Here is a 19,659-nt window from a genome sequence, read left to right on the forward strand (position 1 = left end):
TTGGCCATTAATACCTAGATGGCCAATGCCCCCCCTGGTGCCCCCTCCCACCCCCGCCTTGGCCCTCCTTCCAGTAACCAGTGGAAGTGTCAGCATCTGCCATTAATATCCAGCTGGCCAATGCCTCCCTGCCTTGGCCTCCATCCAGTAACAGGGGCCTAAGTGACCTGGCTCACCTTTCTATAAACTAGTGGTTCTCAACCTTCCTAATGCCGCAATATATTTTCTTTTGTTGTTGTTGTTGTTTTTTGCGGTTTTTGGCCGGGGCTAGATTTGAACCTGCCACCTCCAGCATATGGGGCCAGCGCCCTACTCCTTGAGCCATAGGGGCCGCCCCCGCAATATATTTTCATTGTTAAAAAGGGGTTGCAACCACGGGCTGAGAACCACTGCCCTTTGAGTGCCTCTCCTCTTCTAGGAAGCTTTCCCTGACTTCCAGAGCTGAATAGGACCCCCCCTCCTGTGTTCACATTATGCCCCAGAAATCCATCTATGGCACCCACAGTAGTGAGTGGAATGTATTATTTGGTTGATTCTATACTCAAGCATGTCACAAAGTCCCCAGCTGACTTTGCTTCTCCACTTTGGACCCCTATAGTCCAGTCTTAACAAAGGAGCTCGGGCGGCACCTTTGGAGTGGCTCAAAGGAGAAGGGTGCTGACCCCATATACCGGAGGTGGCGGGTTCAAACCCAGTACCGGCCAAAAACTGCAAAAAAAAAGGAGCTGGAGTGACATTAGAACAAGTTGATGTCACTATCACTATTCTTTTCACAGCCTTCCTGATGTTTCTTAGAGACAGAGTCTCACTTTATCGCCCAAGCAACCTCCAGTTCTTGGGCTTAGGTGATTCTCTTGCCTCAGCCTCCTGAGTAGCTGGGACTACAGGTGCCGGCCACAACACCCGGCTATTTTTTGTTGTTGTTGCAGTTTGGCCAGGGCAAGGTTTGAACCCACCACCCTCGGTATATGGGGCCAGTGCCCTACTCATTGAGCCTCAGGTGCTGCCCAACCTTCCTGATGTTTCATATCCCAGAACAGAGCCCAAAGTCCTTAACTTGCCTATAAGGCATTCTGTACCCCCTATCACCATCCCCTCCTTCACCACTGGTCACACTACCCAACCCCCTCCACCCCTCAGTCCCCGCATCTCCTCCAGGCCCACTTTAGCCTCTGGGCATTTGCACTTGAGGTACCTTGTCTAACTCCCTCACTTTCTAGTTTTCTTTCATTTGATCTTCATTGGATTGCCCTCATTTTATAGTGAGAAAACAGACTCAGAGGGATTTCTCCTAAGGCTCTCCTGGACAACCCTCTAATCTAGAACACCTATAACTTTCTGCTCAAGTCCCTTACTCCACCTTACTTTCCTTCTATGTATTTTATTGTGTTTCCCTTCTAGAATATACTTGACTATTTTTTTTTTTTTGGAGTCTCACTTTGTTGCCCTTGCTAGAGTGTTGTGGCGTCATAGCGCACAGCAACCTCAAACTCTTGGACTTAAGCGATTCTCTTGCCTCAGCTTCCTGAGTAGCTGTGACTACAGGTGTCTGCCACAATGCCTGGCTATTTTTAGAGAAGGAGTCTCGCTCTGGCTCAGGTTGGTCTCAAACTGGTGAGGTCAGGCAATCTATCTGCTTGGGCCTCCCAGAGCACTAGGATTACAGGTGTCAGCTACAGCGCCCGGCCTGAGGCTTGACTTTTTTCAGTTCACTGTTGTGCCTCCTGAACAGCACACAGCATATGATATGCACTCAAGAATTTATTGAATAAGGAATAAATGTTTCCATATCTATCTTGTATCTTCCCCTAAACTGAGTTCCTTGAGTGTGGAGGCAGCATCTTATCTGTCTTTGTGGCCCCCGAGGTAAATGCCCAATAAATGTTTGTTGATACAATCAGAAAAGGAAAAGCTGAGTCCCAGAATAAGCTGATTCAACAGTTAATAGTGTTGAAATGCAAATTGTTTTTATTATATATTTTACAATGAACATTTCAAGAAAGAAAAGAATTATAATAATTTCAAAATGCAATCTCTGGATTCAATAAATACCTTTATATCACACCTAATCAATACTTAGAAACATAGGTAGACACTAAGTTAGTTAATGAATAAAATCAGTAAAATGACTATGTGAACTATTAATCTCAGGGATGAGGATCCCACATGATCAGTTAAGTCACTTTGTTGCTGTGGTTTTTTAATAACATGATTCACATTTGTTTCAATCACACATACATCATTGCGAGAGTTAAATTAGACTGTTGATGTGAATGACTTAAACTGTGACTTTTTTTTTTTTGTAGAGACAGAGTCTCACTTTATGGCCCTCGGTAGAGTGCCGTGGCATCACACAGCTCACAGCAACCTCCAACTCCTGGGCTTAAGCGATTCTCTTGCCTCGGCCTCCCGAGTAGCTGGGACTACAGGCGCCCGCCACAACACCCAGCTATTTTTTGGTTGCAGTTCAGCCGAGACTGGGTTTGAACCCGCCACCCTCGGTATATGGGGCTGGCGTCTTACCGACTGAGCCACAGGCACCGCCCTAAACTGTGACTTTCATTACCTTAAAAGATGATTCCATGTAATACAAAGAAATTCAAAGAGAAAATTTCAGGACCCTTGATCAGAAGCTTGCAAAGCTTGTTGTACTACTTTGGTGAAGACAAAGGTTTAAGTAAGGCTAAGAAAAAAGAGCATTTCCTTTATCCTTTAAAGACAAGATCTCAACTAAACATTCTGTAGAAACTACCTAGTTAGCCATCAAGATGCTACCAATAAAGAACTCTTCATATTAGCAACTAACCACATTTTAAAAGCTTTAGCCAGCATTACAAAAACAAAATAGTTAGGGAAATATTTATGAATACAAGCATAATTGGTTCATCTCTGAAATGCTAAAAGCAGGTTCCAACTGTGCTTCTACTCTTGCATGAGAAGGTACACATGGGGTGATCTACTGATTTACCTTCTCAAAGTACTCTTTGGAAGCAGTCGGATTTGGCTTGATCTGAAAATACAAAAACATTTTATCAGGTAAAGATGACTTTATCATGATAATAGTCTCAAAAATGAGTTGAAAGCTACAGATTTCTAACCTAGAGTTCTTTAAATTTTTCAAGATTAGTCTGTTTCCTTTCAAACACATGGATGAAAGTCACGTTAAGAGCCTGCCTTAATGGTGGTGCCCTGCCCTCCCCACCCCCACCTTTCACCTACCAGGAGCTTCACCCATTTGCACACCATCTATATCCTTCCTTCAAGGGTCAGCTCCCTTTTGTGGATATTCCTGGTCAACAGCCCACAAGTTGGAAAAGACCTGGGACATTGATAGGACCCCACTGCTTTTAGGGAAAAAAACCTACTGTAGGAGAATCCGGTGTCCAGTTTGCTGGGCAGACTTCGCCATGGGCTTCTACAAACTGAAACGCCTTCACCAAACGGAGAGTCTCTTCCACACTTCGGCCCACTGGGAGATCATTGACACTCAAATGCTTGATGACTCCATTGGGATCAATTATGAAGAGACCTCTGCATCAGAATGTCCTCATTAGTACCTCAACAGCACCAGAACGTCTGCCCTCGTATATCTTTAATTCTCCTTTTAATAAAATTAAGCTCTATAGGGTGGCGCCTGTGGCTCAAAGGAGTAGGGCGCCGGCCCCATATGCTGGAGGTGGCAGGTTCAAACCCAGCCCCGGCCAAAAACTGCAAAAAAAAAAATATTAAGCTCTATAATATGCTTTTAATGTTGTACAAGAAATTATATCTTCATGATGATAGATGTTTTAACAAAGGTAGGACTGGACCAGGTCACCATTGAAAATATGCGATATGGTCACATTTACAAATTTGTAATTGTGCCCTGTCACACAGTATCTGAAAATCACTGAACTAGAGTGAAGACTTTTTTACTTATTAGTGATTTGGCAAACATTCTCTGGGTTGGAAATCATATCAAATCTGGGCAAGAAATCATAAGCAAATGGGAAGGGAAAGAGATGTATATTAAACATTTACATTCAATCAGTTATATATTAAATGAGTAAATTCTTGGGTAAATGAGAGAAAATCCCATAGGGAAATCTTCGAAAAATTTACTAGCCCTAAGTTATGCAGAGCAGAAAACCAAGCCCATCACTTTTCATCACTTAGCAGCAATGTAATGAGATGACTATGGTCTGTGTTCACCTTCTGTTCCTATGTTACTGCGATACATACAGACATGTTTAACCTAGAGGGCTTTGATTTTTTTCTTTGAGATGGGGGTTTCACTATTACCCAGGCTGGAGTGTAGTAGCTATTCTCAGACACAATCATAGCTCACCCAGCCGAGAACTCCTGGGCTCAAGTTATCCTCCCATCTCAACCTCCTGAGTAACTGGGACACATGCACACCTGCCCCAAACTGTTTAACCCAGAGGTTTTAATAGTCCTCTTAAAAGAATGTGGGAATTCTAAGTGTTAACCACTCAGAGAAAAGGCAAGTTACAGAAAGCTCAAGGTAAAGAGGTGCTCTTCTCCCTCCCTAGGCCTGGCACTTGGGGGTCCAGGGTTTGAGGCTTAAACTGGTCCTGGTGCTTGCTCCTAGAGGTGAATCCAGTTGAATCCACTGGTGAAAGCAGAGGCAGAGCTGGGAAGGAGCAGGGCCCATGGAATCCGGGAAGAAAGTCTCATCTTACTAGCCACACTCAGCTTCTCTCCCTCGTTAATCCTGACATTAAAACCAGTAGGGACTTAACTGCAAAGTTAGCAACTCCCCACAGAGAAGGGAACTCTGGGATAAAAACAGCTAGCACTTTCTCCTGTCACTGCCTGCTGTGAAAGAGCTAGATTCTAGGTTACTAAAGGAAGACAATAACCTTGGAGTCAAAAAGGCCCAAAGGCCAAGATGTCACCCTGAGAACAGGCCAGAGGTTAGCTACAAGAGAGAACTGGTGAGCCGGGTCCTAATAAAACTATGAGGCACAACACATCAAGTTGGGACCTTCTCCTCCTTCCCGGAGGTCAAATTCTGCTTAATCTCTTCTGTTCTCACTAGATTTCAGGATGCCAGCTCTAAGGCTTTGATTAAGTTTAATGGACAGAAATGACAATCTGGGACAGAAGTCATTAACAACAGCTGTCTTTGCTAAAAACTCTAGCTACCCCACTTATTCAGTTCTTACACCTAACCCATGAGGTGGAAAACTGGGGTCCAAACAGGTCAAATCACTTGCCCAAAAGTCATACAACTTAACTAAGTAGCTGAGTTTAAAAAAAAATTCAAACCCAAGTCTGTTTGATTCCAGGAGCCATCCACGATTACCACCATCCCAGGAGACTGACTCTTACCCAGCTAGCCCTCCCCTTTCCAAACAGTCCAATGGCTTCACTCCCAGAGGACAGTTAGGGAACATGGAGCAGTGTGACCGTCAAGACACAGACACCCTTCTTCAGAAGAAGACCCAGGGTGGCAGAGGGGGCATACAAGTCTCACCCACTTCTGAAAGACTTCCAACCCTTGCAGGAAGCTTATTAAAAGACTACAGTTGGGCTCAGTGCCTGTAGCACAGTGGTTACAACACGTACACCAAGGCTGGAGGGTCTGAACCCGGCCTGGGCCAGCTAAACAATAACTGCAACAAAAAATAGCTGGGCACTGTGGCAGGTGTCTGTAGTCCCAGCTGCTTGGGAGGCTGAGGCAAGAGAATCGCTTAAGCCCAAGAGTTTGAGGTCACTGTGAGCTATGAAACCATGGCACTCTACTGAGGGCTATCTCAAAAAAAAAAAAAAAAGACTACAAGTAAGGATTTTATTTTAAAAATACTTTACCAAGGAAAATATAAATCCCCTAAGAAAAAGGATAATACTATGCATGAAAGTGATTTTAAGTTTATAAGGAACAGGATCTTACCTTAGTGCAAGACCAGGACCTTCTAACAGCACACCGTAGTCCCGGGAAATTTGTTTAGTTAAATCTGACAGGAGTGCGATGTTCATGTGGCCCAAACCACCATTCTAATAAAAATGCAACACAACTGGCTGTTACCTGGTATGATCTCACAACATTCTTGACTATGTACTACAATGTTTGAAACCAACAATAAGGAAAATAGGTCACAGTAACTGAGTATTAACAATGAGCCAACTACTATTCTGAAATCTTTCCATTAACTTACTTCCTTCTTGCAACTACCCTAGAATAGTTACTATTATCAAGATGAGGAAACTGAGGCATACAAACGTTATAATTTGCTCCATGTCACTGCTAGAAAAGGGCAGAGGCAGAATTTAAAACCAGATACTACTATAGACCTTGTCCTTTTTTGTTTGTTTGTTCGAAGATAGGACCTATTCTGTTGCCCAGGTTACAGTGCAGTGGCGTCATCATTGTTCATTATAGCCTTGAACTCCCAGGCTCAAGAAATCCTCCCACCTCAGCCTCCTGAGTAGCTGAGACTACAGGCATGCACAATCATGTCTGAGTGATTTTTAAATTTTTTGTAGAAATAGTATCTTGTTACATTGTCCAGGCTGGTCTTAAACTCCTGGCCTCAAGCAATCTTCCTGGTGGCCTCCCAAAGTGCTGAGATTACAGGCATGAGCCACCATGCCTGGCCTAATTCTTAAAGCTTTCTTTTAGTTAAAAGACAAATTTCCAAACAAAAAAAATGGAAGAGTAATAAAGAAACACTTTGAATATATTTTTTTTTTTTTTTTGTAAGACAGAGTCTTACTTTTGTTGCCCTCAGTAGACTGCGTGGCATCACAGCTCATAGCAACCTCAAACTCTTGGGCTCAAGAGATTCTCTTGCCTCTGCCTCGCAAGTAGCTGGGACTATAGGCAGCTGCCACAATGCCTGGCTATTTTTTTTTTTTTTTTTTTGTAGAGACAGAGTCTCACTGTACCACCCCCGGGTAGGATGCCGTGGTGTCACACGGCTCACAGCAACCTCCAACTCTTGGGCTTACGCGATTCTCTTGCCTCAGCCTCCCGAGCAGCTGGGACTACAGGCGCCCGCCACAACGCCCAGCTATTTTTTTGTTGCAGTTTGGCCGGGGCTGGGTTTGAACCCGCCATCCTCGGCATATGGGGCCGGCACCTACTCACTGAGCAACAGGCGCTGCCCCATGCCTGGCTATTTTTAGAGACAGAGTCTTGCTCTTGCTCTGGCTGGTCTCGAACCCATGAGCTCAGGCAATCCTAGGCCTCCCAGTGCTAGGATTACAGGCATGAGCCACCATGCCCTGCCCACTTTGAATAATTTGTTCTTGATAGTCTAGTAGCATAGCTAGAAATTCTGATTCTTCCAAGCAAGTTTCTAGGCAAGGATACTAATCACGCAAAACAGTGAAATCAGAGAACCTAACCACCACCTCGTAAGCCTCTGGGGTGCATGGGACCTACAGAGTACAGGTGAGAAGGACGGCAATGGACCCCAGCTGCCTCCCTGCCCATAAAGCCTGTTTCCATTATGTTTAAACCGTAAAAAATACCAGTGTAGTAGGTAGTAAATACATATGCAACACCAAAGAGATAAGGACAGAGCTTAAGAGACATTGCCAGGAGGCAAGGACCTACAAATAGTCCCTTTCAGCTAGTCATGCTCTGACAAATTCTAGGTTGGTCTTTCATGGGATCTTTTCTGTTTTTAATATCACAAGTGCAAAGGCAAGTCGAACAATACTATACCTTCCTTGGTGTATTTATCCAGGCAAGATGCGTAAAGTGGGAATCCACTGACACTCCAACAACTTCACAGTTTACATCATGAAATTCATTGGCTTTGTCGCTGAAAGCAACAATTTCTGTAGGACACACAAAGGTGCTAGGAAAAAGGGTAGAAGTTCTCATCAGAGAATTTAAAAACATGGATTTTTTTTTTTTTATCAATCCAAAACTAGTTCAACTTCCTAAGAATGAAAAAGGCAAAATGATTAACATCTCACCAGACTCCAGTGTTATACTGGCTAAAGAACCACTATCTCCTTACACCTTTTTATTTTTAGGAATTGCATCAAAAATGGGGGAGAGGACACATTTTAAGAAAAAAAGTTGTAGGCGCCTGTAGCTCAGTGGCAAGGGTGCTGGCCACATACACTGGGGCTGGCGGGTTAGAACCTGGCCCGGGCTTGCCAAACAACAATGACAACTACAACAAAAAAAATTGCTGGGCGTTGTGGTGGGAGCCTGTAGTCCCAGCTGCTTGGGAGGCTGACGCAAGAGAATCGCTTAAGCCCAAGAGTTTGAGGTTGCAGTGAGCTGTGATACCACAGCACTCTACTGAGGGTGACATAATGAGATTCTGTCTCAAAAAAAAATAAAAAGAAAAAATTTACAAAAATAAGTGAGGTGATGGTTATGTTAATTAGTTTGGTTTCAGCATTCCACATTGTATATCGAATCATCACATTGTACCCCATCATTGTACCCTATAAATGCATACGGTTATGATGTAATAAAAATTAAGTTTAAAAAAGTTATATTTAAATCAAATAGTGAAAAATTCATTTTATAATCATTACTTTTCTCATTTATCCTTCCGAATAGTGTAAACTTTATTTTTGAGACAGAGCCTCAATCAGTCGCTCTGGGTAGAGTGCCATGGCATCACAGCTCACAGCATTCTCCAACTCCTGGGCACAAGCGATTCTCCTGCCTCTACCTCCCCAGTAGCTGGGACTACAGGCGCCTGCCACAACACCCGGCCATTTTTTCTTTGCAGCTGTCGTTGTTGTTTGGTGGGCCCAGGATGGATTGGAACCCCCCAGCTCAGGTGTATGTGGCTGGCGCCTTAGCCGCTTGAGCCACAGGCGCCGAGCCTAGTGTAAACTTCTTTATAGGCTAACTTAAGAAACCACTGCTCCAGAGCCATATGACAACTCTACCAGAAGGAATACCACTCCACCCTCTAAGTTTATCACTTGTAAATTAGCTATAGATGCAAGCTGTAATCACAAGGCCATCAGTGAGAAAGGCACATGAAGAATCCTTCCCTTGACAAAAAGAGTAACAAGAGGTAGACAATTTCAGAGTGGAAGCAGGATCTGTGCTCACTCTAAGAATGACATTAAAGCATCATAAAAATTACACTTACAAATCCAAAGGATAGAAGAAAAGCACCAAATATTTTCCCTTGAAGTCATCAAGGCTTAGGTCTTTGAACTCCCCATTGACAACGGCTGTACCCTTAAAATAGGGTGCATGCTGGGTGACAGCAGGTGCGTGGTATGAGGAACCTGGAAAAAACCCACCCACATATGTAGTTCATCATTTGCTACATTACACATGTATTTGATTTTATTTAAACTTCTCATTATAATTAATTAGTAGTATAAGTCAATTAAAAATTCAGTTCAATTCTATGTCTTAGGTACAGCATCCCTTGATATTCATGGGGAGGGGGTTTCAAGAGCTCTGCCAAATAGTATTTACATATAACCTTATGTATATCTCTAGATTATTTATAATACCTAATATATATAATGTAATTGCTATGTAAATACTTGTTACACTGTATTGCTTAGGGAATAATGACAAGCAAAAAGTCGGTACATGTTCAGGACAGACATAATCACCCTTTTGTTTTTTAAGAGACAGAGTCTCACTTTATCGCCTTCGGTAGAGAGCTGTGGTGTCACAGCCCACAGTAACCTCTAACTCCTGGGCTTAGGCAATTCTCTTGTCTCAGCCTCCTAAGTAGTTGGAACTACAGGCGCCCACTACAACACCCGGGTATTTTTTGTTTCAGTTTGGCTGGGGCCCCTTGATAATATGGGGCCGGCGCCTGTAATCACCCTTTTTTCCCCCCAGAATATTTTTGATCTGTGGTTGGTTAAACCCATGATGAGAAACTCATGACAGAGATAGGGGGCCAACTGTACCGTAACCTCTCCTTCTACAGTTCTTTTTTTTTTTTTGAGTCAGAGTCTCAAGCTGTCGCCTTGGGTGGAGTGTCATGGTGTCACAGCTCACAGCAACCTCAAATTCTTGGGATTAAGAGAGTCTCTTGCCTTAGCCTCCTAAGTAGCTGGGACTATAGTCACCCACCTCAACACCTGGCTATTTTTTTTGTTTGTTTGTTTGCAGTTGTCCTTGTTGTTTTATCTGGCCCGGGCTAGTTAGCACCCGTCAGCCTTGGTGTTTGTGGCTGGCGCCCTACCCACTGAGTTAAGGGTGCATCCCAACAAATTACACCTTTATTTTTTTTTTCTTTTTGAGACAGAGTCTCACTTTGTTGCCCTTGGTAGAGTGCCATGGTGTTATAACTCACAGCAACCTCAAACTTGTGGGCTCAAGTGATTCTCTTGCCTCAGCCTCCCAAGTACCTGGGACTACAGGCACCCACCACAATGCCCAACTATTTTTAGAGACAGGGTCTTGCTCATACTGGTCTCGAACCTGTGAACTCAGTGCAATCCACCTGCCTCAGCCTCCCAGAGTGCTACCGTGTTTCCCAGAAAATAAGACATCCTCCGAAAATAAGACCTACTTACAGGAAAGATAAGACGTCCCCTGAAAATAAGACCTAGCGCATCTTTGGAGCACAACTTAAAATAAGACACTGTCTTATTTTCGGGGAAACAGGGTAGGATTATAGGCATGAGCCACTGTGCCCAGCCTGATAGTTCCAGATAGCACACAAATTCAATTCAAGGCACTATGGAAATTAAAAGTATGGATGGGGCTCAGTGCCTGTGGCTCAAATGGCTAAGGCACCAGCCACATACACCTGAGCTGGCAGGTTTGAATCCAGCCTGGGCCCGCCAAACAACAATGATGGCTGCAACAAAAAAATAGGTGTTGTGGCGGGCGCCTGTAGTCCCAGCTACTTGGGAGGTGGAGGCAGGAAACTCGCTTGAGCCCAGGAGTTGGAGGTTGCTGTGAGCTGTGATGCTATGGCACTCTACCCAGGGCAACAGCTTGAGGCTCTGTCTCAAAAAAAAAAGTATGGATGGAATTAGGATAGAATTAAGGGAGACATGGATTCTAAACATGGTTCAGATTTTGCCAAGTCTAGATGGGACAGAGCACATGGGAAGGAGGAAGTGGCAGGAAGGAAGGAACAGGGCATATGCCTGTGGCAATCTCACAGGGAGAAGCTGGCAGCAAACGCTGAAGGCCATGCTTCAGCGGCCTCACCAGGCTGCCAATTCTGCCTTTAACAGGAGAGATAACAGGGAATCGTGGGAGGTTTCATGGAGGGGATACCAGGGGAGGCAGCTGTTTTTAGTTAGATAGTCTGGGAGGAGGGTAAGAGGGGCAAGAAGAGGGGACACATGTTAGGAGGTGATTTCAGTGATCTCAGTAAGAGGTATGAGGGGAGGAGTGTGGCAGAAAGAAGAGGCAGGAATGGATGCAAGAGATGTGTCAAAACTGGAGAAGACTTGCTTCTACTGGGAATGAGGGACAAAGGATATCCAATGTCAAAATGCCTGGGACAGCCATGAACAGAAACAGGGCAAACTGCTGGGATGAAGATTGGACTAGTGGAGGAAAGTTTTAACCTATAGCATCAAGTCACTATTAGAAATATTTTAAAGTTTCAAGGTAGTAAAAATGTAAGAAACGTCTTAGAACATTCCACTGACAATGAAGGTTTTGCTGAAGTATACCCCCCCAAACCATTAAGGCTTTTTCAAAGACTAGACAAATCTAAAGGAGGCTGAGCTCGGCAAAGCTTGTATCCTAGAGAACAGCTAAGCTTCACTCAGATCATGGAGGATTCCATTAGATGGTTCTGGCTCCTAAGAGGCTAGGTGGAGTAGGCAGACACGTTTGAATCTTAAAGCAGCTACACTCTCAGGTCCCCACAGGCTGCCCACCACTCACACCCCCTCATTCACAGCAGACCCAGAAGGCATCTGAATTCCCCCACCCTATGCTCCTCAACCTAGAAGCTTAAATGCTCTGATAACCAAAATGGAAATGTGACAAGGGCAGTTTGCCCTAATGATTCTCACCTCTGCCTGCACATTAGAATTATCCAGGGAGCTTTTAAAAAATACTGATATCGGGCGGCGCCTGTGGCTCAAGGAGTAGGGCGCCAGTCCCATACGCTGGAGGTGGCAGGTTCAAACCCAGCCCCAGCCAAAAAAAAAATACTGATATCCTGGTCTCACCCCAGAGATTGATTTAAATTGTTGGGGATGAGACTGGGTCAATGCAATGTTTTTAAAAGCTGGTGAGTCTAATGTAAAGCCAGCCCCTATCTAAAAATGATGATTTGAGTTTCCTTTACCTGGGCCCAACATAGGCATAATAACACTTACTGGTGCTAAAGGCTGGACTAGAACCAGACCACAATATGTTTGTCAAATGCGTTCTTCCACAAGTGGCAGGCCTAAGGGCTGTAGGAGCAGAAATGCTCCAAGGGATGGCATTCACATGTCGAGCAACCTGGAAAGAGAAACACTTTGAATTAGAAAGTTTTTCTGGACAGTTAAGGAAGGCTGCTCCCACTGAAAGGTCATCATGCCAATGGTTGCTTCAGCTGTCCCTGTGAACCAAATACCAAACCCAAAACTTCTAAGTGCATTGAAGGGGTTTTCATGTTCTTAACATTGCCTTCTGCTCCCACTCCTCTGCTGACTGGAAGGTGGAGGGGAACTATAAGAACACAAAGACTGAACAATCAAAAACTCTATGCTTTTAAAAGCAATACAGGGTTCAAAAACCAGGAGGACTCCACCAGGCCCGGTGTATGTTAAGCCCTTTCTCGGCACTATCTGCTCAGCATGTTCTACTATGCCAAGGCCTTCTTAGAAAAGACAAGGCCTCCAGCCCCACCAAGTAAATAAGTAGAGGAAAGTTCAACCTCTGGGAGAGTCTGGACAGGGCTCAAGGGAAATGTTTGCTCAACTTTAATGACTCAGGAAGAAGAAGGGCCTGCGTTGATGAAAAAGGTGGGTAACAAGAGAGCACTGGGCTTTGCCAGGAGAAAAGCAGGAAATAAGGGCAAACAAAGACGGAGACACACGGGGAAAGGGGAGGGTTGTAAATGGAGACCAGAGACGACTCCTTTTGCTACTTTTGCACTTTGCACATTTCTATCCGTCATTTAACTGGCTGTTGACAGAAATGCCTTGATATATAGGCATCGTTCTTTCATCTTAAGTAAAAAGTCATAGAGTCTGTGACAAAGCGGGGCCAGGACTGTATGCTTAGGTGGAGAAGGGTTGGGGACCGGAGGCTCACAGCGGGTAGGGACTTGGGGAACACACCGCAAGGAGGCAAGAGGGAAAAGGGCGGTTCTGCGCAGGCGCAAGGACCCGGGAGAAGGCCTCTGGGTCCGTTACCCGCTGACACCGTCCAGGAAGAGCGAATGGCCCGAGGCCCGAAGCGGGATCTGTGTGGAAAGCACGTTCCTGGAGTCACCGAGGCATCTACACGCCTGTCCCCAGACGACAGCCACTCACCGAGCCCCGGAGCAACCTGCCCACAGCTGCCGCCATCTTCAGCGTGCGCGGGAGTCACCAGGAGGTCGGAGACGCAGGCAGGCGGGGCCTACAGGGAGGGGAGGGGCTTGTGAGAGCCACGCCTCCCCGCCTTTGGCGTCCTCCCTGAGTGAGACATTTCCTTTAGGGCTGAATGCCTGGGAAAACGACGTTTTGTCTAACTACTTGTCGCCCAAACTAAGAAGAACTAATCCAGGAGAGGAACTAAGTATTTCCATATTTCCTACTGGTTTTTTTGTTGCCCTTGTGTGGTTTACTGTTACTACCATTTCTGAGAAAGGATCCCTTTCCTATTTTGGCCTCAGTAAAGCCTTCTGGCTTAAGTTATATTATTACTAACATAGTTTTAGTCCGTTAATAAGCTAATTGGGTCAGACACCGCAAAGCTTTATTGTGTGGGCTTCACTTTTGAACTCTTCCCCAAATTGGGAGAATAGTGAGAAATTAAAAATTTGTTTTTTTGTCAATTACTAAAGCCAAGTGCTCAGTGGTAAACATGGTACTTTGAAGTAAGTACATCAAACACAGATAAAAATCACACAGTGGCTTTACAGTAAATGTGATAAATTGCAATCTCCAAGTAGGTATTTCCCAAACCACTATTCATTCCATTACCAACTTAGTGTCTCAAGTGTGCTTATCACCTAAATACCGCCCAACCATTTCCCCTCAGCACCTGCCTCACATTTAATCCTTGTTTGTTAGGTGTGTGTGTTCAGCAGATGGCCGGACAAGGTGGCTCATGCCTGTAACCCTAGCACTCTGGGGGGCCAACATGGGCGGATTGCCTGAGCTCAGGAGTTTGAGACCAGCCTGAGCAAGAGCAGACCCCCATCTCTAAAAATAGCGGGGCATTGTGGCAGGTGCCTATAGTCCCAGCTACTTGCAAGGCTGAGGCAAGGGGATCTCTTGAGCCCAAGAATTGAGGTTGCTGTGAGTTACAATACTAGGGCACTCCAACCCAGGACAATTGAGTGAGACTGTCTCAATAAATAAATAAATAAATGAATAGGAGATCATAATTTAGGAGCTCAAAATCATACTATACTTCATAGTGAAATATTATTCACCTATAAAAAGGAATGAATGTGCTCCAATATGAATAAACCTTGAAAATGTTATGCTAAGTGAAAGAAGCCAGACACAAAAAGACACATATTGAAAATGTTAGGCTAAGTGAAAGAAGCCAGACCCAAAAAGACACATATTGTATGTTTTCTTTGATATGAAGTATCCAGCATAGGCAAATCCACAGAGACACAAAGCAAATCAAGTGTTGCCAGCAGCAAGGAGCAGGAGGAAGATGGGAACTGTTTATTTACTTATTGAGTCTCACTCTGTCACCCTGGGTAGAGTGCTATGGCGTCACAGCTCACAGCAATCTCAAACTCTTGGGCTCAAGAGATCCTCTTGCCTCAGCCCCCAAGTAGCCTGGACTATAGGCATCCACCACAATGCTCGGCTAGTTTTTCTATTTTTAGTAGAGACAGAGTCTCACTCTTGCTCAGGCTGGTCTCGAACTCCTGAGCTCAAGCAATCCTCCTGCCTTGAACTTCAGAGTGCTAGGGTTATAGGTGTGAGACCTCACCCGGCCAGGAACTAACTGTTTAACAGGCAGGGATTATTTCTTGGGGTGATAAAAATGTTTTGAAAGTAGATAGTGGCTGTACAACATTGTGAGTTTACTAAATACTGCTGAATTGTACACTTCAAAATGGTCAATTTTATGTGAATTTCATCTTGTTTTTTTTTTTTAAAGAAGAAATAAGGACGAGCAATAACAAAATTATGTGCTGTCTAGCCTATAGATTTTTTTTTTTTTTTTTTTTTTTGGCCGGGGCTGGGTTTGAACCTGCCACCTCTGGTATATGGGGCTGGCACACTACCCACTTGACCACAGGTGCCACCCTAACCTACAGATTTAATCGACAAAATAACTGCAAGTTTGGGAGGTGGAGAGACCTTCTCAAAGTTGCCTCACTGGCTAGAAACGGAGGTAGGACTAGAACTTGGAACTTGCCCTTACTCTTGACTGAGCAGCGTATGCAGGCTTGGAGTTTAGGCTCAGCACCATTTCACCAGCCATCTTTGTTTTGATTTTTGCAGTTTTTGCCTGGGGCCGAGTTTGAAACTGCCACTTCTGGTATATGGGGCTGGCACCCAACTTCTTGAGCCACAGGCACCACCCATTCACCAGCCATCTTAAGAGACAACATCACCCACACTTCAGCCTTCTTGTTTTCTCCCTATACTTAGCTGCTGTAGCTCAAATCAAAAATGGGGAGGAGGGACCAAAGTCAAGCCAAGGGGGGAGTTTTGCTTGGCCCTATGCCCGCAGTCCTTTGCTGCCCACCTCTTCTCTCTTCCTAGGATTCTGGAGGGAGCCTCTCTGTCCTATCGTAAGCACATATTGTTTAGCCTGAATACACAGGCAGTTTGATGATTAGTAAAGCCAAGTGCTCAGTGGTGAGCATGGTACTTTGAAGCAAGCACTTCATTTAGTGAAGATGTACAGCATGGTGCAAAGCAAGGCAACACAGCAGAGTGGACTTCACTCGTAATTTAACCTTGCTCATTTTGGCTTCATTTTAAAGTTCAGATGCATTGGGCGGCACCTGTGGCTCAGTGAGTAGGGCACCGGCCCCATATGCCGAGGGTGGCGGGTTCAAACCCAGCCCCGGCCAAACTGCAACAAAAAAATATCCGGGTGTTGTGGTGTGCGCCTGTAGTCCCAGCTACTCAGGAGGCTGAGGCAAGAGAATCGCGTAAGCCCAAGAGTTAGAGGTTGCTGTGAGCCGTGTGATGCCACGGCACTCTACCCGAGGGCGATACAGTGAGACTCTGTCTCTACAAAAAAAAGCACACTGCCTTGCAGGTATCTTTTTGCTTTTTCCCCTCAATGTAAATCAAGGTAGGACATTTTGTAATTTTTTCCTCTGTAAATCTCAAGCATTCAACAGTCATTCTTCACACGGACCTTCTAGACATGCTCCACAAACTTTACTGTTTGCCTTGCACCAAGCAGAGCACCCAGTTCCCAGGGCTTTGTGCCATTGGAGATGAAGTTTCACTGCTTATCACTTCTCAACCAAACAGGAATCTGAAGCAGTTGCCTGTGGCTAAATACTTACCTCAAGTCACACAGGGGTTCCTATGCCCATGTCTGTGTAGATCCCTGGTCTGCTGATTGCTGCTACTTCTCCTAAAAGGAATGAAATACGCTAGACTCTGGCCCAAAGGCCCAAAGGAATTTCATAGGAGAGTTTTCCAATGGCTTGTTAAGATTTGCAAACAAATGGCCTCCAACTCATCTGTGGTGAGTGACATCCCTGGAAGGACTAGCAGAGTTCCCCATTTATTCATTCCAACAAAAGGTAACTATGATTGGGTTTTGGTCACCAATATCAGCCTTAGGAGGCAGGGCATGATGGCTCATGCCTATAGTGCCAGCTACTCAGGAGGTGCTACTCTGGAGGCAGAGGCAGGTGGATTGCTTGAGCTCAAGAGTTAGAGACCTGCCGGGCGCAGTGGCTCGTGCCTGTCATCCCAGCACTTGGGAAGCCGAGGCAGGTGGATTGCCTGAGCTTACAGGTTTGAGACCAGCCTGAGCCAGAGAGAGACCTCATCTCTAAAGGGGCATTGCGGCAGTTCCTGTAGTCCCAGCTACTTGGGAAGCTGAGGCAAGGGAATCTCTTAAGCCCAGGAGTTTGAGGTTGCTGTGAGCTATGATGCCAGAGCGCTCTACCGTGGGGTGATAAAGTGAGACTTTGTCTCAAAAAAAAAAAAAAAGAGTTTGAGACCAGCCTGAGCAAGAGCAAGACCCCATCTCTACTAAAAATAGAAAAACTAGAGGGCATTCTGACAGGTGCCTTTAGTCCCAGCTACTTGGGAGGATCACTTGAGCCCAAGACTTTGAGGTTGCTGTGAGCTATGGAACCACTGCACTCTACCCAGGGGATGAACAGCTGTTTGGCAGAGTCTTCGCTGACCACCTCCCCCATCCATCCTGGTCAGTGACCCCTCCCAGGTCCTAGGAGTACCACATACTTGCCCTTCTCATTCATCCTCTCCTGGCCCCTGTCCTGTGGCAGTGGAATCTTCTATTGTCTTGTCTGGGTCTTACCCAGCTGTGAACTCAACGTCTTACTCATTTCTGTAGTCCCAATGGATATGCTGGCTCCTGGTTCATAGTGACTACTCAGAAGGTTGTCAAATGAATGAATAAGCAGCAGCTGGCAGGGAAGCCAAAACGTTCTTTCCACATGCATTCCGAGAAAGAAACATCATTTTATTTGCCTTTCTTGAGCTGTCACAACAAGGATACAAATTGTTCCCCTAAAAGAAAAAGACAAACTGGCCTTGTCCTCATTACCAAAAGAATAGAAAATAACTAAAATTCTCCCTTTTGAGTCTGGAAAGTCCAAAGAAAAAAATTTGGACCTAGTTGAGGGGAAGACAAATGAAAAGATATATGCTTCTTTTTATGATGATTAGGAAAATACCTCCCTGGAACCACAAGTTAACATTCTGGTAGCTGGGGCTACAATTAGAGATGGCAAGCATTGCTCTGGGTTTTACTGAGTTCTTTCTCTTTCCATGGCAAAAGAAAAACATTCATTTCCCACCCCCACCCCCCTTTTATGCCATTGGAGAGGAGCCCTAGACTTTTCTCTCCTGGTTTCAGGGAAAGGGAAGTCTTGGAACTGAGTCCTGTCTCCTGGCTGAGGCTTCTCTTGTGATCCTTACCCCCAGCATTCTCCAGGATGACCTTGTGCTGCTCCAAAGCAGGTGCTGGAGTAATGGAAGGAGTTGAGCTGCCTCCATCCAAACTCCCATGGATTCTTTCCCCTCTCAGAGCCTGAGTGTCTCCACGTAAAAACCCTCACCACATAGGCTTATTATGAAGCACGCGCATGCCAGGCCTCAGTGAGATCCTTTCCCTAAGGTCCCTTGTCTGCTCTCCAATTCCATCGCTTGTCTTTCTACTTCTTTTTTTTTTTTTTGTAGAGACAGAGTCTCTCGGGTAGAGTGCCATGATGTCACATAGCTCACAGCAACCTCTAACTCTCGGGGTTAGGTGATTCTCTTGCCTCAGCCTCCCAAGCAGCTGGGACTACAGGCGCCCACCACAACGCCCGGCTATTTTTTTGTTGCAGTTTGGCCGGGGCTGGGTTTGAACCTGCCACCCTCGGCATATGGGACTGGCGCCCTACTCACTGAGCCACAGGCGCCGCCCGTCTTTCTACTTCTGGGCCTTCCTTCTCCCTATTCTTGTTGTCTATCTCCCTGCCCAGACTTTATTTTTTAGAGCAGTTTCACTTCATAGCAAAATTGAACAAAATACAGAGAGTTCTCCTACAGCCCCTTCCCTGAACCCTCCCCCACCATCAACACCCCACACCACAGTGGTGTATTTGTTACAATCAATGAGTATACATCCATAAGCCGCTGTCTGCCCAAGTCTGTGGTTTACATTAGGGTTTGGTGTTGCACGTTCTGTGGGTTTTGACTGATGTGTAAGGACATGTATCTGCTATTGTAGCTACAGAATAGGTTAACTGCCCTAAAAATCCTCTGTGCTTTGTCCTTTCCCCCTAACACTGGCAACTGATCCTCTTTTAGAGCTGTCTCCAGTGTAGGCCTGTCCTCTGAGTGCCAGCTTGCTGACACGGCCACACAGATGCCTTTTATGCACCTCAAACTTATTCAGCACAAACCCAAACTTGGCTTTCGTGCCTCAAATCTGCTCCTTGCTTCCCTCTTCCCCAAATGGCCCCTGGTCAGTAAATGGCCTTGCCATCCATACCACCATTCAAGCCAGAAACTAGGAGTCCTCTTGGTTCCCATGGGGTTCAGCATGACCTATTCCCAAATCATGGCACTGTGGCATATGGAAAACAGCAAAAGACGAAGGTCACTCTCTGACCTTCTCCGCCTTCACCTCTGAAGCAGGCCATAAAAGAATCCTCCGACCTTCCTCTGAAGGAGACCCTCATTCCAGAGGCACCCACCTTCTACCCAGAGGAAGGAATGTCTTTATCTCTAGAGAGGAGAATCTGAACAAACAGGCCTGGCCAAGTGCCCCTGTGTTTATTTCCAGGCGATCACATCTCCTTTGTCTAATCGCACTTTGTCTAATCTGCCCAACCATCTGGTCTTCATCGAATCTAAGCATGACAATACCCAGCTCTCTCTGTTTCTTTGGTCTCCATTTCTGGA

The 19,659-nt window shown here is 45.4% G+C and overlaps 1 protein-coding gene across 1 annotated transcript; it reads right to left on the bottom strand.

Annotated features, from left to right (window-relative positions):
• Window positions 1-1,945: 1,945 nt before the first annotated feature.
• On the bottom strand, window positions 1,946-13,503 carry PRDX3 (peroxiredoxin 3). Its single transcript, XM_053583868.1, has 7 exons — window positions 13,402-13,503; window positions 12,256-12,382; window positions 9,081-9,222; window positions 7,676-7,811; window positions 5,897-6,000; window positions 3,366-3,531; window positions 1,946-3,010 (listed from the first exon to the last, which is right to left on the bottom strand). The coding sequence occupies exons 1-7, from the start codon at window positions 13,435-13,437 to the stop codon at window positions 2,957-2,959; spliced, it is 765 nt and encodes a 254-aa protein (XP_053439843.1). The 5' UTR covers window positions 13,438-13,503; the 3' UTR covers window positions 1,946-2,956.
• Between the last annotated feature and the right edge of the window lie 6,156 nt (window positions 13,504-19,659).

The sequence above is a fragment of the Nycticebus coucang genome, chromosome 3, assembly GCF_027406575.1.
Source record: "Nycticebus coucang isolate mNycCou1 chromosome 3, mNycCou1.pri, whole genome shotgun sequence".
NCBI lineage: Eukaryota > Metazoa > Chordata > Mammalia > Primates > Lorisidae > Nycticebus > Nycticebus coucang.